This window comes from Saccopteryx bilineata, chromosome 6 (assembly GCF_036850765.1).
Source record: "Saccopteryx bilineata isolate mSacBil1 chromosome 6, mSacBil1_pri_phased_curated, whole genome shotgun sequence".
NCBI classification, from domain to species: Eukaryota; Metazoa; Chordata; class Mammalia; order Chiroptera; family Emballonuridae; genus Saccopteryx; species Saccopteryx bilineata.
This window is the reverse complement of record NC_089495.1, coordinates 192,299,063-192,325,151: the sequence shown is the minus strand read 5'-3', so window position 1 is coordinate 192,325,151 and position 26,089 is coordinate 192,299,063. Positions and strand designations below refer to the sequence as shown.

Below are 26,089 nucleotides of genomic sequence, written 5' to 3'. Positions count from 1 at the left end.
TATTCTGTACTTTCTAACTTTCTTCACTTTCTTCAATGTTGTGTAACTTACATAATTTTAAAAACCATGATAGAATAAAAAGTGATTCTTTTTTTTTTCTTTCTGCAATTCGCCGAAGCTGGAAATGAGGAGAGACAGCCAGACAGACTCCCGCATGCGCCCGACCGGGATCCACCCGGCACGCCCACCAGGGGCGACGCTCTGCCCCTCCAGGGCATCGCCCCGCCGCAACCAGAGCCACTCCAGCGCCTGGGGCAGAGCCAAGGAGCCATCCCCAGCGCCCGGGCCATCCCCGCTCCAACGGAGCCTCGGCTGCGGAAGGGGAAGAGAGAGACAGAGAGGAAGGGGGGGGGTGGAGAAGCAGATGGGCGCCTCTCCTATGTGCCCTGGCCGGGAATCGAACCTGGGTCCCCCGCACGCCAGGCCGACGCTCCACCGCTGAGCCAACCAGCCAGGGCCTAAAAGGTGACTCTTAAGCAACAAAAATAAAGATAAATAAATTGGACATCAAAATTAAAAACTTCTGCCTGACCTGTGGTGCTGAGGTCTCCGGTTTGAAACCCTGGGCTTACCCGGTCAAAGTACATATGACAAGCAATTAATGAACAACTAAAAGTGAAGCAATTATGAGTTGATACTTCTCGTTCCCCACCCCTCTCTCCTCTCTCAGTAAAATAAAATCTTTTTATAAAAATTTAAGGTCTGACTTGTGGTGGCACAGTGGATGAAGCTTCGATCTGGAATGCTGAGGTCCCCAGTTCAAAACTTTGGGCTCGCTGGGTCAAGGCACATACAATAAGCAATCAATGAACAAGTGGAGTGAAGCAGATATGAGTTGATACTTCTCACTACCTACCCTCCACCCCGTAAAATCAATAAATAAAATCTTTAAAAAAAAAAAAAAAAGTAAAACTGTGCATCAAAGGACATAATCAGCCTGACCAGGCGGTGGCGTAGTGGATAGAGTGTCAGACTGGGATGCGGAGGACTCAGGTTCGAGACCCCGAGGTCACCAGCTTGAGCGTGGACTCATCTGGTTTGGGCAAAAGCCCACCAGCTTGAACCCAATGTCGCTGGCTCCAGCAAGGGGTTACTCGGTCTGCTGAAGGCCCACAGTCAAGGCACATATGAGAAAGCAATCAATGAACAACTAAGGTGTTGCAACGCGCAATGAAAAACTGATTGATGCTTCTCATCTCTCTCCGTTCCTGTCTGTCCCTGTCTATCCATCTCTCTGACTCACTCTCTGTCTCTGTAAAAAATAAATAAATAAATAAATAAATAAAAACAAAAAAATAAAAGGACATAATCAACAATGTGAAGAACCAATTAATAGAATGGGAGAAAATACTTGCAAATCATATATCTGATAAGGGATTAATATCCAGAATATGGAAAGAACTCCTACAACTAAAAATCAACAAAATAACCTGATTTAAAAATGGGTCAGGGGCCCTGGCCGGTTGGCTCAGCGGTGGAGCGTCGGCCTAGCGTGCGGAGGACCCGGGTTCGATTCCCGGCCAGGGCACACAGGAGAAGCGCCCATTTGCTTCTCCACCCCTCCGCCGCGCTTTCCTCTCTGTCTCTCTCTTCCCCTCCCGCAGCCAAGGCTCCATTGGAGCAGAGATGGCCCGGGCGCTGGGGATGGCTCTGTGGCCTCTGCCTCAGGCGCTGGAGTGGCTCTGGTCGCAACATGGCGACGCCCAGGATGGGCAGAGCATCGCCCCCTGGTGGGCAGAGCTTCGCCCCTGGTGGGCGTGCCGGGTGGATCCCGGTCGGGCGCATGCGGGAGTCTGTCTGACTGTCTCTCCCTGTTTCCAGCTTCAGAAAAATGAACCCCCCCCCAAAAAAAAATGGGTCAGGGTTTGAACAGACATTTCTCCAAAAAAGATAAACACCAACAACCACATGAAGAGATGTTTAACACCTCTAATCATTAAGGAAAGGGAAATCAAAACCACGATGAGGTATCACCTCATACCCATTAGGATGGTTACTATAAAAAAAAGCAGAAAATAACAAGTGTTGGTGTGGATGTGGTGAAATTGAAACCCTTGTACACCGTTGATAGGAATGTAAAATGGTTTAGCCACTATGGAAAATGGTATGGCGGTTCCTCAAAAAATTAAAAATAGAACTGCCATGTGATTCAGCAGTTTCACTTCCAGGTATTTACCCCAAAGAATTGAAAGCAGGATCTCAAAGAGACAGCAATACATCCATGTTCATAATGGTTTTTTTTTTTTTTTTTTTTGTATTTTTCTGAAGCTGGAAACGGGGAGAGACAGTCAGACAGACTCCCGCATGCGCCCGCCCGGGATCCACCGGGCACGCCCACCAGGGGGCGATGCTCTGCCCCTCCGGGGCATCGCTCTGTTGCGACTAGAGCCACTCTAGCGCCTGGGGCAGAGGCCAAGGAGCCATCCCCAGCACCCCGGCCATCTTTGCTCCAATGGAGCCTCGCTGCGGGAGGGGAAGAGACAGACAGAGAGGAAGGAGAGGGGGAGGGGTGGAGAAGCAGATGGGCGCTTCTCCTGTGTGCCTGGGCCGGGAATCGAACCTGGGACTTCTGCACGCCAGGCCGACGCTCTACCACTGAGCCAACCGGCCAGGGCCATGTTCATAATGGTATTATTGACAAAAGTGAAAAGGTGGAAGCAATCTAAATGTCTGTCAACAGATGAATGGATTAAACAAAATGTGGTATATATGATATGTATAACAATATTATTCACCCTTAAAAAGGGAGGACAGTCTGACAACATGGATAGCCTTGAAGATGTCATCCTTAAAACAAGCCACTCAGAAAGAGGATGAGGTTAGGGAGAACAGGAGCATACACATGGGCAACCGTGCAACGCAGAAGCTCAGACAGCTCTTCCCACCCCCTGGCATGCTAGGAGGTCCGTGTTTTTCTGAGTCCTGGGCCTAGCCACGTCAAGACTGAGGACCCCAATCTGGGTTCAGCTTGCTTGTCCTAAAGTCACCCAGGAAACTGCCCCTCTGGAGAAGCCAAGTGTGGCTTCCAGAGGTGCCCTGTCCCTCGGCCCTGCAGACGCCCTGGAGACTGATAATGGGGCTGCCAGCTGGTCTAATTACCCAGAAGGGAAGTTGGCAAGAGGAGCCTAGTCTTGGGCAGAGATTAATGACTCTGTTATCTTCCTGGGCAATCACCCCATGTGGGCCCCAGTCCGGAATGTAGATATAAGGTGTAAATAAAGTCCCTGTTCTGAAGGAGCAGTTTTCATTGTCTCCGGATGGGAATTTGCCCCCAGAAACCTTTGGCTCAAATTCAGGAGGTATCTTTGGAAGAACAACCTGGTCTGTTTGGGGGTATGTGACAGACCTTCTGAAGGCTGGGCAGAGGCTAGGGGGCAAAATGTATTGTTCTTTCTCTTAAACTCATAAGTAATATAATCTTGTAAACAATTTAAACTAGAAAGCTGCGTGTCAGGTAACAGGTGATAGTTCTTGCCTTGCTTTCTACTTCCTAAAGGTAACTGTTGTTAACAGATTGGTGTCTTTTCTTGTGTTGTTCTTTTGATTCATTTTTAACAACTTTTTGGGGGTATAATTGAAGTACACCATATGGAATATATTTTAAAGTGTATAATTAGATTAGTTTTGACATATGTATACACTCACGAAATCTTCACCACAATTAAAACAGTGAGCATAACCATCACCCCAAATCCATCATTCATCCCTGAGCCCTTTTGCAATTCCCCCTCCCTCCCTCCCTCCTCTCCACCACTGGCTTAGTTCTGTCACTAGAAATTAGTTTCCATCTTCTATAATGCATATAAATGGACTTATACAGATGCACTCACATTTTGGATGGTGGGCACTGGCTTCTTTGATTCAGCATAATTACTTTGAGATCCACTCATGTCTCAGGTATCAATAATTTGTTCCGTTTTTATTGCTGAGTAGTATTCCTTTGTATGGACATACCACAATTTGTTTATCCATTCATTTATTGATGGGTTTTTTAGGTTGTTTCCAGTTTCTGGTGATTGCAAATAAAAACTGTTCTGGCCTGACCAGGCAGTGGCGCAGTGGATAGAGCGTCAGACTGGGACGCAGAGAACCCAGGTTTGAGATCTCAAGGTTGCCAGCTTAAGCGTGGGCTCATCTGGTTTGAGCAAAGCTCACCAGCTTGGACTCAAGGTCGCTGGCTTGAGAAAGGGGTTACTCAGGCTGCTGAAGGCCCACGGTCAAGGCACATATGAAAAAGCAATCAATGAACAATTAAGGTGTTGCAACAAAAAACTGATGATTGATGCTTCTCATCTCTCTCCATTCCTGTCTGTCTGTCCCTATCTATCCCTCTCTCTGACTCTCTCTCTGTCTCTAAACAAAACAAAACAAAACAAAAACTGTTCTGAATATTTGTGTGTCTAGGTCTCTGTGGGACAAATATTTTAGTTTCTCTTGGGTAAATGCCTAAGTGTGGAATGGCTGGGTCACATCATATGGTAGGTACATATTTAACTTTTCAAGAAACTACCAAACCATTTTCTAAAATGGTTTACTACATTTTGCATCCTCTACCCCAACCCCCAACAACAAATGAGAGTTCCTGTTGCTCCACATTCTTGCTAACACTTGTTGTGATCAGTCTTTCTAATTTTAGGCATTCAAATGAATGTGTAGTGGTATCTCATTGTGATTTTAACTTGTATTTTTTTAATGACTAATGATATTAAGTATCCTTTTATGTGCAATTATTAGCTATTCACATATATTCTTTTGTAACTGTGCTTGGGAGCAGGGGGTGGAAATGGCTTTAAAGATGTTGAGCAGGCAGTTGGAGACTGGAGTCTAGATTACAGAGGAAAGGTCCAGGCTTGAGATGTAAATTTTGGAGTTAGCAGCCTATAGGTATTTAGACTCACTGAGATCACTCAAGGGGGGAAGTGGCGCACATCTGAGTTTTGTGGCACTTGATTAATTTGAAGCCAGAAGATGAGAAAGACTCAAGAAAACTAAGGAGTGGCTAGAAGAAGATAGAAGAAAGAGAAAAAAAAAGCATTGAAAGGCATGGAGCATTGTCATGGCTGGTCTCCAATGATGGCCTGTCAAGAACCATGGCCTTGAGTAGCCCCTCCCACCTTCATTCTGGGCTGGCCCTGTGTAACCAACAGAATGAAGCAGCAGGAGTGACATGTCTGACTTCTGAGCTAGGTCTGAAGAAGCCCTACAGCTTTCACCCTGGGTTTTGGAACACTACTCTGGGATAAGCTGGCTGCCACTGAAGAAGTTTGATTACTCTGAGACTGCCATGATGTAAGGCCCAAGCCAGCCATGTGGAAAGACTATACGGAGAGAAAAGAATGGCCAGCTAGTGTCTGTGGTTCCACCCATCTCAGTCGGAGCAGCAGACAGACAGGTGAGTGAAGAAGTCACTTTGGACGTCCAACCCTATGAAGCCTTGAGATGACTTTAGTCTCAGCTGTTTTCCGCCTGCAACTGCATGAGAGACCTCCAAGTAAGAACCACTAGCTGAGCCCAGTCAACCCACAGGACTGTGAGGGATAATAATAAATTGTTGTTTAATTGGGGTGATTTATTATGCAGCAGTTGATAACAGAGACAGGTGTGAACACTGAAGGGACAATGACCAGCACCCCCACCCACCCAGAACATAGCAATGTGCAGCCCAGACCCATGGAAAGAAGGTGCCCAACCCCAGCTAGACAGCTCTCTGCATATTGATGGGCCTCCCTCTCCGTGTTATGAGAATAAGCTTCTCTTTGTGCTCACAGTTGTGGCATCTGCCAAGAGCGCCACAGCCCCCTGGCCCCTTATAAAAGGACAGCAAGGGAGATTTTTCTGGGAACTGGGTCACCAGTTACTTGGAGGCTTCAAATCTGGAATAACAGAGAAACCAGATAAAGGAGACTGGAAACTACAGGAGGCTGCTTGGCCTTGTCATGGGGACTCCTAAGGGACATGTCATGGTTGGGAGTAGCTGCCTGCCCCCACTTGACCTTTACAACAATAGAGCCCTCTTCTCTCTGTCTTTCTTTCTTCCCTTTCTTCTTTATTGGTAGTTAAAACATTGGTAAGTCAAATATATATATATGACCCCTCTCTATTTCTACCCTTCCTTTTCCCTTTACTTATGAAAAATATTACTGGCTTTGCATTTATAGTAGTGATGGCTTCTCTCTTTCTTTCCTTCTTTCCCTCTTTCTTCCTTTATTTCTCTCTCTTTCTCTCTTTGTTTCTTTCTTTCTAAATAGACTTTATTTTTTAGATCTGTTTTAAAGTCACAGTAAAATTGAGGAGAAAGTACCAAGAGTTCCTATATACCCCCTGCCTCCCCACCAGAGTAGAACATTTGTTACAATCGATGAACCTACATGGACACATCCTCATTCAAAGTCCGTAGTTTTCATTACGGCTCACTCTACTGTTGTATATTCGATGGGTTTGGACAATGTGTAATGACAAATATGCATCATTATAATATCACAGAGGGTATTTTCACTGCCCTAAAAATCTTCTGTGCTCTACCTATTCACCCCTACTTCCCCCTTAACCTCTGGAAAGCACTGACCTTTTTACTATCTCCATGGTTTTGCCTTTTCCAGAATGTCTTATAGTTGGAATTGTAGAGTGTGTAGCCTTTTCAGATTGGATCCTTTCATCTCATGATACTCATTTAAGATTTTTCCATGTGTTTTCATGACTTGATAGTTCATTTTTCTTTAATGCTGAACAATATTCCATTGTCATTATATTCCAGGGTCTGAATGTGCCACAGTCTATCCATTCACTTATTGTGGGTGCATCTTGGTTGCTTTCAAGTTTGGACAATTATGAATACAGCTGCTATAAACATTATGTGTAGGTTTTTGTATGGACATAAGTTTTCAACTCATTTGAGTAAAACACCAAGAAGCATGCTTGCTGAATTTTATTATAAGAGGGTATTTATTTATTTATTTATTTCATTATTATTTTTTTACAGGGACAGAGATTGAGAGTCAGAGAGAGGGATAGATAGGGACAGACAGGAACGGAGAGAAATGAGAAGCATCAATCATCAGTTTTTCATTGCGACACCTTAGTTGTTCATTGATTGCTTTCTCATATGTGCCTTGATCACGGGCCTTCAGCAGACCGAGTGACCCCTTGCTTGAGCCAGCGACCTTGGGTCCAAGCTGGTGAGCTTTTTGCTCAAGCCAGATGAGCCCGCGCTCAAGCTGGCGACTTCGGGGTCTCGAACCTGGGACCTCCGCATCCCAGTCCGACGCTCTATCCACTGCGCCACCGCCTGGTCAGGCAAGAGGGTATTTATTTTTGTAGGAAACTGCCAAACTGTCTTCTGAAGTGGCTGTACCATTTTACATTTTCACCAGCAATGCATGAGTTCCTGTCGCTCCACCTCCTTGTCAGCATTTGGTCTTGTCAGTGTTCTAGATTTTGGCAGTTCTGATACGCGTGTAGTGGTATCTCATTATTTTAATTTGCATTTCCCTAGTGACATATGATGTGGAGCATCTATTCTTATGCTTATTTGCCATTTGTGTATCTTCTTTGGTGAGGTGTCTGTTTAGGTCTTTGGTCCATTTCTAAATTAGAGTGTTTGTTTTCTTGTTGAGTTTTAAGAGTTCTTTGTATAGTTCGGATAAGAGTCCATTATTAAATGTCTCTCTCCCTGTCTTGTGGCTTGTCTTCTCATTCTTCTGAGTGATGCAGTTTTGTAACAAATAAATCATTTAAAAATTTAAAAATGCGTCCACTTGAAATGTTCAGGAAATGACAGTCAAGACGGTAGAAATACAACAAAAAGTAAAGGTGTATATAAGGAACTCAGGTTTGGCCAATACCCAGCTTGGCTTCCAGGCTCCTTACCTTGCGATTATTATGGCTCTTATTACTATATTAATAATATTGGCACCTGTTATTGGTGTTATTGCTATTATAATTATGGTATAATGACTATTACTGTTATTATTGTATAACAATACAATATTGTTTTATATTATTATATATTGCTTTGATGAACCTTTGTGTTGCTTCAATTTCCCTGGAAGCTAGGGGAACCCTGCAACATTGTTGTGGCTATTATCACTACTATCCTGATATTTCACCTCCACCAGCTGTACAAAGTTTGGACGGAAGGAATGGAGGTGGGTATCAGTTCCGTGACAGGTAGGGGAGGGGTCTGGCAGGGAGCCTCCGCCTCAATACAGGGCGGGCTGATAGGGTCGGGCGTTGTGGGCGTCAGGTCCCCAGCCTGAGCCCGGAGATGGCCCTGTGTGGAGCAGCGTCACGGATCTTGCCCCTAGCACTCTCCTTGGCTGCGGTGGTCGCGGTGTCTCGGGCGCGGGGGCCACCGAGCGCACTCTGGCCCAGGGAGGGCTGCTCAGCGCTGGGCCGCTGTTGCTCTGGCCGTGACCTCACCTGTGCTGCCCACGGGCCTCCGCGCTGCTTCTGCGACCAGGCGTGCGGCGCGCTGCGGGACTGCTGCGTGGACTATGCGCGGGCCTGCCCAGGTGCGCACCTGGGACCAAGAGGCGGGAGCGGAGTGCTTGGTGCTTTGGAGAGCGAAGGGGTTTTTTTTTTTGGGGGGGGGGATGCGGGGTGAGGCGGAGGACCGTAGGATGCTGTTCACCGAGGAGGTCTGGGCCTGGAGGAGAGCGCGGAGAAAGATGCGCAGGATATGGACCAGGGAGTGTGAGTCTTGGGGAACGGCATAGAGGGACGCTTGGAGAATTGAGGAGTGTTCCGGAGAAGGGGGAGCAAGTAGTGTGCACGAGACTTAGCGGCGCAAGAGCCGGGGAGCCAGGAAAGGCGCGCCAGCCAGGTACTGGTACGGAAATGGGCGAGTGGGGTCATCAAGTGAGGCAAGAAATAAAAGGGCGCTTGGTTGGGGTAGGGTGCCAGATTTGACAAATAAAAATACAGGATGCCCAGTTAAATTTGACTTTCAGATAAAGAACCAAAACGTCTTTTAGTATAAGTAGATCCTATATATGCACGGGTCATAATGCTATTTTAAGTTATCGATTATTTTTCTGATTCAAATCCTTAAAACATAGGGCGTCCTGTGTTTTATCTGGCAACCCTAACTGGGGGAAGGGCGTGGGGCATAGACGGGTGCAAGGGTGGATTGGACACACGCGCTGCATTGCGGGCAGGGGGTTTACAAGGCAAACGGAAAGGGCGTTGAGAAGATCGACGGAGCCGCCGAAGCCCGGAGGGGCCTTGGAGTGCAGGGTCGCAGAGAAGGGACGGAGAACCCGCGATGGGTGATCCAGGAGGGGCAGAGGAGTTGGGGTGGGGTGGGGCGGGAAGCAGGCTAAAAACTTAGGCAAGCCAGGGGATGCAGAGGGGCTGGATCAATACAGGTAACGTCCCCTGTGGCCCCAGTGCTGGCGGTCACCCACCTGTCGGGGCTCTAAGTATTACCTATAAAGACGCAGTTAGTGTGGTACGACCAGGCTCTGAAATCAGGGACTGACTTGTTGAGTCACTGGTGGAAAGGATTCTGTCTTCCTTAAATCTCAGGAGTAAGTTTTTTCACACCCACTGGAGACAAAAATCTGTGTTCTGTCCCACCGTAAAGTGGATATGACACAACTTTCCTTTATTGGGGTGGGGTGGGGGGACAGCGATTGAACCCTTTTATCCTGAGACATCAGTGGTCCTTCAGGAATTTACATTTAAAAGAGGGAGCTTTTTTTTTTTTTTTTTTTTTTTTTTTACAGTGATAGAGAGAGTCAGAGAGAGGGATAGACAGGAACAGAGAGATGAGAAGCATCAATCATTAGTTTTTCGTGTGCATTGCAACACCTTAATTGTTCATTGATTGCTTTCTCATACATGCCTTGACCGTGGGCCTTCAGCAGACCAAGAAACCCCTTGCTAGAGCCAGCGACCTTGGGCTCAAGCTGGTGAGCTTTTGCTCAAACCAGATGAGCCCTCCCTCAAGCTGGCAACCTCAGGGTCTCAAACCTGGGTCTTCCACATCCCAGTCCAACACTCTATCCACTGCGCCACCGCCCAGTCAGGCAAAAGAGGGAGCAATTTTTGAAAACAAAACTGAAAGGACCCAACATTTATTGATGACTTACCAATTCTGTGCCAAAGAGCTGGGCTGGGTGTCTCATCAAACCTGATTACTTCCTCTCAGCACTCTGGAATTCCTGCATATAATGTCCCTGTTCAGCAGATGAGAAAAGCAGAGCGAGAAGAGAATTTGGCCAGCTGAGGTGATCCGGCAGGTTTTGAACCTGGTCTAATCTTGTGTCTCCCAGTACCTTACTGCTTCCCACAAGTTTGAGTGGCTAAAAGTAGAACTTCAGGCAGCAGTGAGAGGAAATAGTAATTTGGGGTGTGGTATCTCCCCAGGTCATAGCAAATGAGAATCCCCCACAATAAACTTGCAGAACTGTGTTGGGAACACTTTTGTTCTCATCCGCTTTCTGTACAGAGAGTGCATGCAGCCATAGGGTCATTCAGAGTGTGGGGCTGCATCCATAGGGGCTCCCCCAGCCTTACCCAGGAATGCGGGGGGGGGGGGCAGAAAGGTGAGCAGGCAGACGGATCAGTGATATTTTCCCACAGTCTGACCCTCATCCACAGAATCACACAATGTTATCAGCTCTCTGCCATTTTCTATTGTATAAAGAGCTTGGGCTGGTGGGCCCACGAACTTCAAAGCTTTGTGACTGTCTTTGTTTTACTCCTTTGGGAAGGTGTCAAAAAGGCAGTAGACCTAGGATCTGCCCTCTTGCCTGGGCTGGGCGGAGCCAAGTTCTTATGAATAGACCAGGGACAAGTTCACTTTTCTACCTCCCAGAGGAGCCGCGCTGGAGGGGACATGGTGGCCAGTGAGAAGGCAAGAGATGGATAGAAATATGTTTTTTCATGAGTGATTTAGGGGATAGTGTTGACTGACTTCAGTAATTGGTTGGGGTAGAAAAAGATATTGAGGATGACTTAAAAACAAAATAAAAAACCCTTGCCCTGACCAGGTAGCTCAGTTGGTTAGAGCATCTCCTCCAACTGTAGAGGTTGAGGGTTTGATTCCTGGTTGGGGCACATACAGGAACAGACTGATATTTCTGTCTCTCTCTCCTTCCCTTCCTCTCTTACTATAACAACAATAACAACAAACCCTACCATTTACTGAGTACTTACCAAGTGCCAGGGAGGTACTGTTTTAAGTGCTTCAAATAAATTGTCTCCTTGGCCCTGGGTAGTTGGCTCAGCGGTAGAGCGTTGGCCTGGCGTGCAGGAGTCCCAGGTTCGATTCCCGACCAGGGCACAGTGGAGAAGTGCCCATCTGCTTCTCCACCCCTCCCCCTCTCCTTCCTCTCTGTCTCTCTCTTCCCCTCCCGCAGCCGAGGCTCCATTGGAGCAAAGATGGCCCGGGCGCTGGGGATGGCTCTGTGGCCTCTACCTCAGGCGCTAGACTGGCTCTGGATGCAACAGAGCGACGCCCCAGAGGGGCAGAACATCCCCCCCTGGTGGGCATGCCGGGTGGATGGATCCCGGTCGGGCGCATGCGGGAGTCTGTCTGACTGCCTCCCCGTTTCCAGCTTCGGAAAAATGAAAATAAATAAATAAATAAATTGTCTCCTTTAAGCCTCATAGCAATCCTATGGAATGTGTTTTCATATCCATTTTACAGATGAGAAATTGAGCATCAAAAGGTAGTGACCTGCTAAGAGTTACACAGCTATTAAGCAACAGAGCTGGGATTTGAACCAGAGCAGTCTGGCTCAAGGCCACAATATTATATGGTTGCTCAAGATGAGGAGGGACTTAAGCATCTGGGAGAGAGAAACTTGAGTCTACATGTGGAAGAGGAGCACTTGACATTGCCTACATTCAGTTCAATCAGTGCTGGCCATCTGCCATGGGCCCCGCTCAGCTAGAAGCTGTGGGGACTGGAAAACTTGGGGCTCTGATCCCCCTCAAGCTTATAGATTGGGGAGACAGGGTAGCTGAAAGAATTTCTGTCAGAGCAGGATAGCAAGATGAGGTTTGGAAATGATCAGTGAAGATGGGGTGGAGGCAGGGAGAGGGTGGAGCTGGAGTGACTAGTAAGACCTTAAAGGATGGACACATTGTTTCATTTTTTTAAAGTGCTTTGCTAAATGTTTTCATGTATTTTATATTATTTATATTATTAATTAATTAATTAATTTAATTTTTTTATTCAGAGACAGAGAGAGAGTCAGAGAGAGGGATAGATAGGGACAGACAGACAGGAACAGAGAGATGAGAAGCATCAATCATCAGTTTTTTGTTGTGACACCCTAGTTGTTCATTGATTGCTTTCTCATATGTGCCTTGACTGTGGGTCTTTAGCAGACCGAGTAACCCCCTGCTCGAGCCGGCGACCTTGGGTCCAAGCTGGTGAGCTTTTTTTTTTTTTTTTTTGCTCAAGCCAGATGAGCCCACGCTCAAGCTGGCAAGCTCAGGGTCTCGAACCTGGATCCTCGGCATCCCAGTCCAACGCTCTATCCACTGCGCCACCGCCTGGTCAGGCTATTTTTTTATTTTTGACAGAGACAGAGAGGAAGTCAGAGAGAGGGACAGATAGGGACAGACAGGCAGGGAGAGAGGTGAGAAGCTTCAGTTCTTTGTTGCGGCACCTTAGTTGTTCATTGATTGCTTTCTCATATGTGTCCTGACCGGGGGACTACAGTAGAGTGAGTGACCCCTTGCTCAAGCCAGTGACCTTGGGCTCCAGCCAGCAATCCTGGGCTTCAAGCCAGTGACTTCTGGGTTTGAGCCAGCAACCATGGGGTCATGTCTATGATCCCACACTGAAGCCGGCGAGCCCATGCTAAAGCTGGCAACCTCGGGGTTTCAAACCTGGGTCCTCTGTGTCCAGTCCAATGCTCTATTTACTGTGCCACTGCCTGGTCAGGCCATGTATTTTATATTCTTTAATTCTCATGTCAATTCTGTAAGGCTCAATGTCTCCATTTATGCACTTATGTATGCATTGTACTAATCAGTACTGTTAGTTTTGTGACAACTCATACTGACTTAAACAAATAAGGGAATTGATTGGCTCAGGTAAGTGAAAAGCCACTAACTTCAGGTATGGCTGGATCCAGGGACTCTAAGGACATTATTATCCACCTTTTAGCTCTGCTTTGTGTTAACTTCATTTTCAGGCATGCTGTCACCAAATGGTGGTAAAGGTAATATCTACTAGCTAGTGGAAATGAGAGCATTTTTTCCCAATTTGTTCCAGCCAAAATCCTAGGGATGGTTCCCATAGGCCCAATTTGGGTTATATGTTCATCTATGATCCAATAATCACTGCACCTAGGAGAAGGAATATATTAATTGGCCATGTTTGGGTCACAAGCCCCATCCTAGAAAGGAAACTGAGGCAGTGTTACCAGAAGATGGGGGTAAGAAGGCTGGGAGGGTAGAAATGACAGCTGCCCACCTCTGAGCTGTGGGACACTGTACATTTCAGGGAACTCAAAGTGAAAGGGTGCTGAGACATTAAATAGGAGGAGGATGGAGTGAGTTTCTGAGGGTGTGTGGCAGGAACAACTTAGATTTTTAGCCACTACGCTTGGGGTCTTTATGATTCCCTATCAAAAAAAGACTCTGTGAACCACATCAATAGGATACAGCAACCACTTAAGGATTTCAGGTGACAGGTCAGAACTGCACTGCAGGAAAATCTTTTTGGTAGACAATAAGGAGGATGAACTGTCAGGGGACCAGGCAATGAGGTTCAGAGAAGAAGGTAGGGTTTGGATTATTCAGAAAGGTATTTCCTGATGCACTTGGGGCCTGTCAGAGTGGGGCAGGCGGATCCAAAGGGACTGTGGGAAATTCGGTCTGGCTCCAGCAGGCTCAGCTGGCACGATGTTATCTGGGCCTCTAGGTCTGGACGAGCAACCTTTAAACCTCCCACTTTCTCTCCCTCCTTTTTTTCAGTTAACACTGATAAGCTAGAATTTCTTTTACTCAGAGAAGAGAGGAATGGCCTTTGTTTTGAGAAACACTGCCATCTGGTGGTGGTTTTTTGCAATGCCAACTTGTGGTCATTATTTCTTTTGTTGTTGCTAAAAGCAAGATTTTGCTTGTTCAGTATTCACTTACTCATTATGTACTGGGTCCCTGCGTGCCAGGTACTGTGCATGGTGTTGGGATTCAGCAAGGAAAAAGGACTCTGCCACTGTGGAGTTCACGAGTGAAGGGGCTGACAGTATATGAATAATCACATGAATGTACTGAGGTCGCAATGCTAGGCCTAGGTAAGGTGTGCTGACAGTTCCCTGGGGATGCCACATGTGCATTCTGCTTGGTGACTTCAGATGCCAGAAATGTGGAAAGAATATGTGTAGGCTGACATCTGCCTAATATTCTGCAAAATTTCTCACCTGCCTGCCTGACAGGGTAGGGCAGGGAATCATTAGTTTTCCGCTTTGGTCTATACAATACTCATCAAAGCCCTATAGGCTGTCACTGCCTTCTCCCTCTCTGACATCACCTCCTACCACTTTCTCCCCTACTTGTTCTGTTCCAGCCACAATGGCCTCCTCACTGTTCCTCCAGCATCCAACCTTGGCCCTGCCCCAGGGCCTTTGCACTGCCTGTTTCCTCTGCCTGGAACACTTTCCCCCCCAAGATGCAGCCACAGCTCCCTCCCACCCTCACCTCCTCTGATGTTCTTTGTCTTAGAGGCCTCCCTTGACCCCTTCATCTAAAACAGTTTCTCATCACTCCACCCCTGCCATTCTTATGCTGCTTTGTTTTTTCTCAGAGCATGGATCACTGGTTGAAATTACATCATAGGTTGTATTGTTTATTGTCTGTTTCTCCTGCAGAATGTCAGATCTTCCAGAGCTGGGGCATTTTCTGCTTTGCTCATCTGTGTTCCCAGCACTCAGCCCAGTGCTCAGTACACAGTAGGCCTTAAATAGTTTTTAAATAAATGCACGAAGACCGCTGTACTGAGCATTTACAGTCTCCTCAGGGTTTCGCATTCGCCATTGCACCAGTCCTGCGAGCCTGCAGTTTGCATCCATGTTTATCTGTCTCTGACACCTTGGCTCGACTCAGATCTTTCACCCCCTTAAGCTCCACTTGCCTCCTCTGAGATGATTTGACAATAGTACAAATACACATAGGGGTTGGGATCCTGGCAAGTAAGTGACAGATGGTATGCCCAGGAGAGTTAAATGGAAGAGAATTTGATGAGGGCTCTATTCACAAAGGGGCACAGGAGAAAGTGGTGTTCTTGGAGCCTGGTAAGAGCAAGATTCATGGCTGAGGCTCCCCCGCCACCAGGAGCAAGGCTGAATCAAGGGCTTCGGGGCAACAAACACCTGGGCTGCACTTTCCTCCCTGCCGGTGCCGCCATGTGCTGAAGTCAAGGGGCATCTTGGGGTCAGGGAGCCTCTGTGATGCTCAGGCTTCCCGGAGGGCACAGGGCAAGCAAGGATTTGGGAGCTCACCACCTCGCAAGACTGTTCTGAGGATTACATGAAGTCAGACATGTGACTGGCTTGGGTCAGCACCGTGACATAATTGATGTCATTATGAGGTGAATGATGAAAGCAATCATGATAGGCTGTTGTGCTTGATTTCCTTCCTTCCTCCCTCCTTTCTTCCTTCTGCTGAGCATTTCAACTCTGCTGAGAGTGGAGCTCTGTGCAAGGGGTCCGTGACTTCCTGAGTGCTGGAAGCAACACTGTGTTTACAACACAATAACCTCATTCCCTCAGTACAAGGGTGGACTCTTCTTCACATTTTCATGTTGCCAAACTAGGGCATGGGTCGAAGCCAGTGGTGCTTATCATGAGGACCGACCTGCCTTTCTTTTTCTTTTTTTCTGTGACAGAGACAGAGAGAGGGACAGACAGACAGGAAGGGAGAAAGATAAGAAGCATCAATTCTTTGTTGGGGCACCTTAGTTGTTCATTGACTGTTTTCTCATATGTGCCTTGAGCGAGGGGCTCCAGCAGAGTGAGTGACCCCTTGCTAAAGCCATAGATCTTTGGGTTCAAGCCAGCAACCATGGGGTCATGTCTATGATCCCACACTCAAGCCAGTGACCTTGCGTTCAAGATGGTGCACCTGTGCTCAAGCCAGATAAGCCTGCGCTCAAGCTGGCGACCTTGGGATTTTGAACCTAGGTCCTTCGTGTTCCAGCCCGACACTCTATCCATGGTGCCACCGCCTGGTCAGGCAAATTCTTAAATGCTATGTAGCACTGTTTTGCAGGTTTTAAAACTGTCTGTAACCCTGTCACACTGGAAACAGCTCCTGTAAGGGGCTTCTTTCCACTCCGTGGTCTCGGTGGTGTGGCTGTGGTTCATGTGGCTGCAGCAGAGGGATCGCTGTACTCACTGGGCACTTGCTACGTGCCAGAAGCATATGCTTTATATGTCGTGTATCTGGTTGGAATCGCAAGGCCACTTTATCAGGTAAATACTGTTCTTATTCTTGTTTGACAAAGGAAGAAAGTGAGGCACAGAGAGATGAAATCAGCTGTCGTCAGTGCTTAGATGATGGAGGAATAAAACACAGAATGCTAAATTTAGGTAGATGTCTAAACAGTGATCATAGAGAAACTTTGAAGGGAGGCATGGACTCGGGGTTGCAGGGTTGCAAGAGCACTAGCGCTCTGTGTGGTGTTTTTGAGGGTGCAGCTGGTGGGGAAGGTGCAGACCTGGCTCCCGGGCAGCCTGACTCTATACAAGCTGCCCCTGCAGGCACCGCTTTCTCTTCCAGCCGTCTCCTGCGCTGTGGCCGAGTGGAGTGGCTGGAGTCGCTGTGCCAAACCCTGTCAGATCTCCTACCGTGTCCGCCGCAGGCACGTCCTGCAGGAGCCAAGGAATGGGGGTGCTCCCTGCCCCCACCTGGAAGAGCGGGCTGGCTGCGTGGAGTTCTGGAGCCAGCAGGGAGTGGAGTGCCAGCAGTCCTTATGTGAGTTGGGGTCGCTGTCAGACCCCGTGTGGGGTCCAGGTTTGGGTGGGGCTTTGCCTTCCTTTAACCCTGATCCCCTCACCTCATCTCGTGAATGAGGTGAGAAGCTCTGATTTCCTCTGGGCATCTTGTCTTCCTTCTATTCATTTCCCAGTTAGCACTTTGCATGTACACGATGGGGAGTCCAACTTAAACTGACCTGAGCAAAAACGTGTGGCTTGTGTAACGAAGATTCCAGTGGGTGCATTTAGGTTGGATACAGGGCCTAAAGCAATATGGCCAGGACTCTCGCTAGCTCTCGGCTCTATTTTCCTCTGTGTTGGCCTCATTCTCATGCCAACTGGGAATGATCTTTGATGGCTCCAATCTTCCCTCTAACCAGCCTTAGCAACTAAAGTCAAGGCCTCTTTCCCCATAGTTTCAGCAAATGTTTTAGGATGATAGCTCATTGGCTTGACCTGGTTCATGTATATACTGCTGAATCAGTATGTCCAGAGAGATGCAACATGCTGATTGGCCAAGCCTGGACATGGGAATGGGGGGGGGTGGTGGAGGGGGAAGGTCACGTCACACTTGAGTGAGAGTAAGGGAGGAGTGTTTTCCAAAGGAAAATTAGGTTGTATGATGCAGGGCAGGCAAAACTACAGATGTTGGCTATGTTGCACACCTGGGTAAAAGGTTTCTATGCCACTACAAAAAAAAATTGGTGATTCTGGTTTTGCCGCTGAAGAAATTGACCAAGAGAGTGCAGTGGTTTTTCGGAAGGGGTAGAACTGCAGGCAGCCGGGCTCAATTGTCACCTTTTGGTCTCTCCCAGGCTGCAGCCTGCTGGGGAGAGGAGATCATTCTACAACTACACCACGAATCATACTGCGGTGTCCCCCTCCTGCCTGAATTCTCTAATAGCTACCCAGTGCCTTCAGAGTGAAACCCCAAGGCCTCATCATGGTTTATAAGCTCTTCCCTCCTGTGACCGCATCTTTTACCTCCCTCTGTCCATGTTGTAAAGGATCATTCTGATGGTTGTGGGGACAGTGGGTCAGAGGGCAGCAGGGAGACCAGGGAAGAGGTGGCTACAGTGGCACAGGTGAGAGAGGATGGTGGCTGGACCGGGGTGGTGGCAATGGGGTGATGACAGTGGCAATGTCATTCCCTTTACCTGAAGGCCTTCTCCTTCTCCCCTGCCATCCACATCTAACCGTGCCTGGCCCATCATTTCCTGGCAGGTGTCAGTTTCCCAGAAAGACCTTCCTGATTGTCCCTACTATGTGCCAAGCATTGTGCCACATTCCTTGACTCTGTGAGGCTAATGATACTGTTCTGATTTTTTTATAAGGGAAAACCAAGGCTCAGGGAGACACAAAACTTGCCCAAGATACACGGCTCATCATAAATCATCTTATTTGGTTCTGATAATAACTATGATATAGGTACTAGTATTACCCAGTTTTCTGATGAGGAGACTGGGGCCCAGAGAGGTGTGATAACTTGACCACGATCACCCAGCTAGAAGAGGCGGGGCTGGGACTAGAACCTGGGCTCCTCTGGGGCTCTCCTCACCGCTTTAGGCTGCACCAAAAGCAGCAGCACAGAGAGGAGGGAAGCGAAATGGTACACTAAGTGTTGTGGGACCAAACCTAGTCCCTATGGCAGCAGCAGAGAGAGGGGCTTGGGATGCTCCAGGATGGTTCTCCTCTAGGTCACTAGCGTTAGTTCTACACCAAACCTCTGATTCAGCTCCATCGCTCAGAGAATGGGGAGGGGGAGGGTCTTCCTTTGGACTTTTTATTTTCCTAAGGAATCACCAACCTCTCATTCTCTGTTTTTTGTTTTTGTTTTTTTGTCTGCTTTAGGAAGGAAGAAACTTGAAAGTTGGCCTAACAAAATAATTTTATTAATGCACTTATCTATCTATCCCTCTATACCTTTCTTCCATCCTTATGTCTTCCCACTCATTCATTTATCCATCTATCCATTCATTTCTTTTATTCACTCATCTATCCATCTCCCTGTTATCTCTCTATCCTCTTTCCATTCATCATCTCCATGTCTTTCCTTTTTTTCTATCCTCCCATCTTCCTATTTATTTACCCATTATCCATCCATTCTTCCTTTCATCGATCATTTTAGCCATCCATCCATCTATCCACCCAGTTATCAACTCCCTTATCTACTTTTTTTTTACTCATTTATTTATTAAAAAACCCATTCATTTGAAAAACGTTTGAGACCCACTATGCAACCCACTGTGCTAGGCCCTGAGTCTCAGAGATAAGATCCTGCCTCCAGCATCACGTAAAGGGTACTAGTGGGGACCACCCACCCAAATTCCAGGATCCCACACTCACCTTAGAGCTGCCATATAAATGATTCAGAGGCCGGGACTACCTAACCCAGCTCCCTGGGGTGTCATGGCCTGCAGGGTGCTGAGCTGTCTAACTGTCTTCTCCTTGGCCCACAGTCCCTGCTCTGATAACCACAGGCAGCTATGGGAAAAAGCGGGAAAAGCGGGGTGTCTCCAAGGAGCAGGAGATAGTAGGGTAAGTTGAAGCCAGTAAATCCAAAGTCAAAGTAAAATTTGTGAGCATTCTCCTCGGATTAAACTTTTATCATGTCTTTCTCTTACTTTGATAACTTCAATATCTCTTCACTTCCTGTCCTGATACATTTGTAATCTCATACACATGATTTTGAAGTTATTAATAATTCGCCTCTATTCAACTTCATTCATTCATTCATTCATGCATGCATGCATGCATGAATTCCTTCAGCATTTACTGAGTGCCCATTATATGAAAGGCACTGTGATAGGCATGGGGCTACAGCAAGGAACAAAGGACAGAAATACTTGTCCTTATGGAGTGGACAGTCTAGTTGGAGGAGACAGATAATAAACAAATAGCATGTCAGTGGTGCTATGGAGAAAAACAAAGCAGGGTAGAGGATGGGGGTACCAGTGACATCCTCACTAACAAGGTGACATTTAAACGAAGATCTGGAGGAGGCTCTCCGTGGGGAGAGTAGGTCTAAAAAAAGAGACCAGGAAGTGCAAAGGTCCTGGAGCAGGTATGTCTGGTGTGTTCAAGGAGCAGCAAGACCACCGTGGATGGAATACAGAAAGAGTGAGAGTGTAGGAAATAAGGTCAGAAATATATGGGAGGGGGTGCTCAGAGCTCACAGGGTCTGTAGGCTGTGGTGAAAAGCTGGATGCTGTCTCACGTGAAACGGGAGTCATGGGAGGGTTTTGAGCAGCAGAGGAGTGACATGATCTCTCTTGGATTTTTACTGGATCCTTTGAATATATATATAGAGAGGTAAGGAGGGAATCAGAAGACTAATGGGGAGGCTACTGCAATAGTGCAGGCACAAGATGAAAGTAGTTTGGACCTTGTGAAGGGTGAGTTGAAGGGACTGGAGGCAGACCAGTGTATTGGGGATGGTGGTGATGAGGTCAAACTTCCAGGACACTGCCTGGCACATGGCAGGTACTCAATAAATATCCATGGAAAGAATGAGGTCTGAACGAATGTAGTGACAATACCCAGGGAGAGAGAGCTATGTTAGTTAGGATTCCTCTCGTTGCAGGTGACAGAAACTCAGATCAAACTGGCTCAGGTGGAAAGGAGTACTGTTGGTTTATATAATTGGGAAGGAAGTTTTGAAATAGTGTTACTTGAAGCATGGCTGGAGTCAAGTGGTCAAATAATGTCAGGACGCACATATTCATTCTCTCTCTCTCTCTCTCTCTCTCCCCTTTTCTCCCGCCATATAATGACTTTATTCTCAAGCAGCACTTCTCCCTGCAGTGGTAAGTGTGGCCACCAACAGCCCCACATCCTCCTAGCTTAGTAATACTAGCTCCAGGAAGTAGCCCTTCCTCCCAGACTTAGTGTGTTATTTCAAGAGGAGAATCTGATTGGTCCTACTTGGATCCTGGGTCCATCCTTGAACCAATCACTGTAACTGGGAGGATGGGAACTCTGATTGGTCAGTTTTAATTATCTTCCCAGGCTAGTGGCAGGTGTGGGCAGCTGGAACCAGACGCCCTGATTGATTGCTCCTCCATGACCAAAAAGGGCGAGGGCAAGAGTTCCCCAAATAAACTAGAAAAAAGGGAAGAGGAAGTGTTTTGGGAAGACAAAAGTTTCATTTATGGCAGTTTCTGGTAAGGAACAGATTCCTGAGGAGTTCCGGGTACAGGTTTTGGGCAGTCCCTAGGAGGAAACTGTCTAGCCTCCCAGAGTCTGCAGCCACCAGGAGGCACCAGCCCTACACAGTCACCCCTGAGTCCTTGATAAACATCATCTAAACATCATCTCCTCCAGCAGGGGGCGCCATTTACTTCCATTTGTAGAAAAGTTGGGTAGAGGTAAAATTTTGGCAGACCGGCTTTTACTTGAAATACTCCATAATGGGAAGTTTCCTTTTAAAATAATTTTCACGGAGAATATCTTTTATAAAATAGGATCTTTTGTAAAATGCAGTGGGTTGGTTAGGAGTGCCAGTTTAGGCTTCTGCGGTTTAGAGATGGTTCCATTTTAGGCACTACCGCTCATTAGCTGTGTGACCTTAGGCATGTTAACTATATGATCCTCAGTTTCCTAATCTGTAAACTGGGGCAACACCAACCTTGCAAGATTTTCCTATTCCATTGGACCAAATGACTCATTCGGCATGTTTTTATTGAGCCAGTACTGTTCTACGGGTTGGGCACCACAGAGAACAGAACAAACAGAAATTTGTGGGGCTAAGCTCTTGTGGGGGAGACAATGAGAAATAAACCATACAGTCTTTTGGATGTAGTACTTGGAAGTGGACCTGACCCATGGAAGCCCTCAACCTGAAAGAGCCGGAGCGTCTCTTGTTGAACGCAACCTGTTTTTGCAGACTGGGTCGCCTCAGTATCAGGTTTTCAGTATTGGGTTTTCTGGATATCAGGGAGAAGTTGGGACTACATATGGCTAGGTGCACTAAAGGTGCTTCATAAATGCTCACACCTGCTTGGTTGGGGTGGTGTCTCCCTTTGTGGCTGCAGGTACTGTGTCCAGTTCCGGCTGGGGCCCATTCCCGGGAGCTGCCGGCAGGTGAGGGCACCCCATGCCCGGTGGATGAAGTATCTGACCCAGGGCCACATGGTCTGCGTGAGGTGTGAGTGGCCTGCCCAGGATGCCAGGAGTCAACGTTGCTACGGGGATGGCGCCAGAGCTGGAGGGTGAGCAGTGGAACTGGGGCATGGGAAGTATGACTGGAGAGCCCAGGGCTTCTCTGCTGCATGAGAGACGATGGTGCCCCAGGAGCAAGATGTGGCTCCCTGGGTCGGGGCAGGGCCCAGGAAGGTCCAGATCTCAGTGTCTGAGGAGGAGCAGCTGCTGCCACTTCCAGCTGTGTGACCCAAGGCAAATCTCATAACCTCTCTGAACCTTAATTTCCTGAAAATGCAGATAATAAGAGGGCAATGGTGAAGGTTAAGTGAGATTGCACAAGCTGAAAACTTAGCATGATCCTGGCATCAGAAAGAGCTCAGAAAAGGGAGTTGGTATTATTGTTGAATCTTCAAAATTCCCTTGAAAGCCAACTTTGGTTACTCTCATTTTATAGATAGGGAAACCAAAGCTCAGAGAGGTAGTGTACTTGAGTTAAGGTCACACAGCAGGATTTGACCTAGATTTGGCTTGTATTAGCCCCTAAGACTACCTCCCACAAGAGTAGGTATCTCAGAAAGCACTTACCATACTAATTATAATAGCAGCTAACATTTATTGAGTGCTTACTGGGTGCCAAGCATTATTCTAAACTCTTTATATTCATTCATTCATTCATTCAATAAATATTTGTTGAGCACTTACTATTGAGCATATGCCAGGCAATGTTTTGGGTGCTGGGAAGATGCAGTGAACAAAGCAGATGTGGTCCGTTATCTTACGGAGACAACATTCTGCTGTAAGGAAACAGACATTAGGCAAGAAAAATTGTAATTTGTCAGGTGGAATATAAGTGTTAAGGAAAGAAAGCAGAATAAGGGTGAAGTTTTGAAGGTTATTTTTCAAGGAAGGTGACACTGAGGGGGTAACATTTGAACAGAGATCTGAAGGAAATGAGGGAGGGAGCCATGTGGTATCTGGGGGGAAGGTGTTCTAGGCAGAGGGAACAGCAAGTGCAAAGGACCTGAGGTGGGAGCATGAGGCCATTGTGGCTGGAGTGGAGTGAGCAAGGGGGAGTGTGGAAGGAGATAAGGACACATTAACACATGGTATTCTATTGACACATTCCAAGAACTGAAAATGGATACTTTTAGGATCCTCCTTTTCCAGATGAGGAGACTAAGATGCGAAGAGGTGCCCAACGTCACATACCTAGCAAGTAGCAGAAATGGGATTTGAACCTATACTGGTCAGATCCCTGAGCCAGGCTCTAAAGACTAGTCTAGACTGCTTTCCACTGAAGGTTGTTATACTATAGGAATGACAGTACTCTCTGGGGTCTGTCCAAGGATTTCTCCCATTTCCAAGACTGTTAATTACTTTCTTTTCAAAATTGAGCAGCCCCAATCACTGCAAACCTGGAGCAGGGAATACCAGTGACAAATAGCATGTTACAGACAGATGTACCTGAATAAGAGGCATTGGGACTGCACAGATCTGGGTTCAAACCCCACCTCTGGTGCTTACTAGCTGTGTGACTGTGGGCCAGCCCTCCCCCTGACCTTGACAGTCCCCACCACTAGATCTGTGGGAAGGATCCCATGCCCTTTGCACAGCACCTGGCCTCTCATAGATGCTTAGGAGTGGAAGCTGCTGTTGTCATATCTAACATAAAATGGGTATAATAATATGTAATTTGTGAAAATGGGATGTAATGGATATGATGAACTTGGCATATAGCCGGTACCCAGCAAATAAGTGGCAGACAATATTATCACACTCTAAAGAGGCCCTCTTTGCCAGCCCCCCTTTAATCTCCCTGAGATTCTACCATTAGAGATTTGTTTTTTGGGCTAGATGCTCACTTCTTAGAGCCTTAGTTTATCTACCCATCTTTGGATAAGCCTTTCTAGCCCTAAAACTCTGATTAATCCCAGATTTCTCCTTTTGGATGCAAAGATTTCAGGATGAACGACGTGATAACTTTGGTGAGGCCAAGATGAGGGTCACAGGGACCCCGGGCTCTACCAGGGAGGGGCAGGGATGGAAGGCAGAGGCAGGGCTGTCCCAGGGAAAGCCCCCTGTCCCCGCCCCACCATACCCAGGCTCACAACAGGTGATGGCAGGTCTGATTGGGGCATGAACTCACCAGGCAGAACTGGCAGAGGAGGGGGATCAAAGTGAGGGCAGAGATGAGCTGTCAGCTGGATTCTTTCCGTGGGCAGCTGGCGAGGACAGTGTGCAAAGGGCATAGGCCCAGGAGGGATTAGCCTGTTGGTTGGGGATTTTTAAGAGGGTTTATTTAGTCCAAGAAATATCTGTGAGTTTGGGACAAGCAGAAAGGGTCTTTCCTGCCATAGTCATGTATGTATGGTGTGCTGGGCACTAGGTGGGTGCCTTACCTCATTCAGGCCTCCCAAGCCCTTTTAAGACAAGACACACTAACTCCATTTTATATAACAAGGATGGCAGTAATAATGGTAACTTTAAATGCTATCATTTGTGACGCTCCTATCATGTGCCAGGCACTGTGCCTAAAGCTTAGAATAGGGCCCAGCACTTAATAGACACTCAATCAGTATTTATTATTATTGTCCTTATTTTGCATTTTAAAAAGATTTGGATTATACCTACAGAGAATTTGCTCAAACATATACGAACAGGTTGACAAATGTTTGGAAAGGTGACACACCAGGGTAGTCACCACCCAGGGGAGGAACAGAACCTGGCTAGCCCCCAGCCCCCAGGCCCCTCCTAACCAGAGCCCCTCCCCATAAAAGAAACCAGTGCTCTGACTTCATGGCAATCCACGTACCGTTCTCTTAATAACTTTACTCGGTGCGGATCCCTAAACACTCGAGTTTAATTTTTCTCCCCCCCCACCAAACTTGACATACACAGAGTGATGTAGGGCGTGCCTTTGGGAACTGGCTTTGTTTGCTCACTATGAGCTTTGCAAGGTTCATCCACGTGGCTGCCTTGTTGCGTTTGAACTTTCATCCCTGTAGCTGATGTGGTTAGTTATTATCATCCCTACCATTTGTATTTTCTCTGCACGCAGCATCACACAGATCCTCCCAGCACTTCAGAGAGGCGGAGACTGTGGATATCTCTCATAGTCCATTGAAGAGATGGCAGAGGCTCCCAGGAGCTGGGTCATGAGCCCCCTTGATTCCAGAGCCTGTGCTCTTAATGATCCCACTGTGTTGTTGCCTCCCAACAGGAGGAGTGTAACTTTCCCTGCTTGCCACCTTACCAGACCCTAAGAACTGAGTCTAGATCACCCCACGTGGCCTCTGGGGTCAGCACTGCAGCCAGCAGAGGGCCCTTCTCCATCACCTACTATTAGGACCCATGAAAAAATTTAAAATTTAATTGCTTTTAAACTCAGAAGAAAAATGATAATAACCATGATGACCTAATAATGAATCCAGCCTGGGTTATATTTGTCTTTATACGATGCCATCGTACACTATGACTTAAAATATTTTTTTACATGGAGGAAGGGGCCCACACAGGCCAAACGTCCCTGGAGCCCAGAGATCCATCATGGCACTGAACCAACTCCATCTCTTGCAGGAACCAGCTGTTGCTGTGGCAGGCGGCGGGCCACCCCCAGTGCCGAGGGACCTGGGAAAGGCTCGGGCAGCTCCCAGACTGTTCCTGCCCGGAGGTCCATAGTCTGGTCTTCATCTAGCATCGTGGCCTCCTAACTGTCCAGACTCCTTCATTCCAGAGCCTCCCTGGCTCAGGGCTTGGAATCCTGCAGGACCAGGGAGTGGGGAGAAGTATGCAAATCTGAGACTGAAGGAACAAGCTTGTCTTTATGTTGACACTGAAAATAGCTTTATGTGTCCACTTGGTGCCAGCTGAGTCATAGCTTTCCTAACATCTCCCTCTAGTTCCGGGCTTCCCACATGTCCTCTCCTAAGCACACTCTCATGGCTTTCGCCCTGTTCTCCTCTTCTACACTTACTTTTTATTGACTCTCTTCTACACTCCTCTTTATTGAC

General features: G+C 47.3%; 1 protein-coding gene and 1 long non-coding RNA gene across 2 annotated transcripts in view; one reads left to right on the top strand and one right to left on the bottom strand.

Moving 5' to 3' along the window:
- LOC136308484 (uncharacterized) overlaps window positions 1-24,285 on the bottom strand; it is a 27,383-nt gene extending 3,098 nt beyond the window's left edge. Inside the window, exons 1-2 of the long non-coding RNA XR_010726112.1 lie at window positions 24,226-24,285; window positions 10,092-10,178 (exon numbers count right to left, since the gene is read on the bottom strand). This is a non-coding gene — a long non-coding RNA (uncharacterized lncRNA). The remainder of the gene's footprint in view (window positions 1-10,091; window positions 10,179-24,225) is intronic.
- On the top strand, window positions 8,264-26,089 carry LOC136308483 (somatomedin-B and thrombospondin type-1 domain-containing protein-like). The gene is made up of 5 exons (XM_066235855.1): window positions 8,264-8,510; window positions 16,741-16,935; window positions 19,397-19,475; window positions 21,971-22,147; window positions 25,656-26,089. The coding sequence occupies exons 1-5, from the start codon at window positions 8,264-8,266 to the stop codon at window positions 25,771-25,773; spliced, it is 816 nt and encodes a 271-aa protein (XP_066091952.1). The 3' UTR covers window positions 25,774-26,089.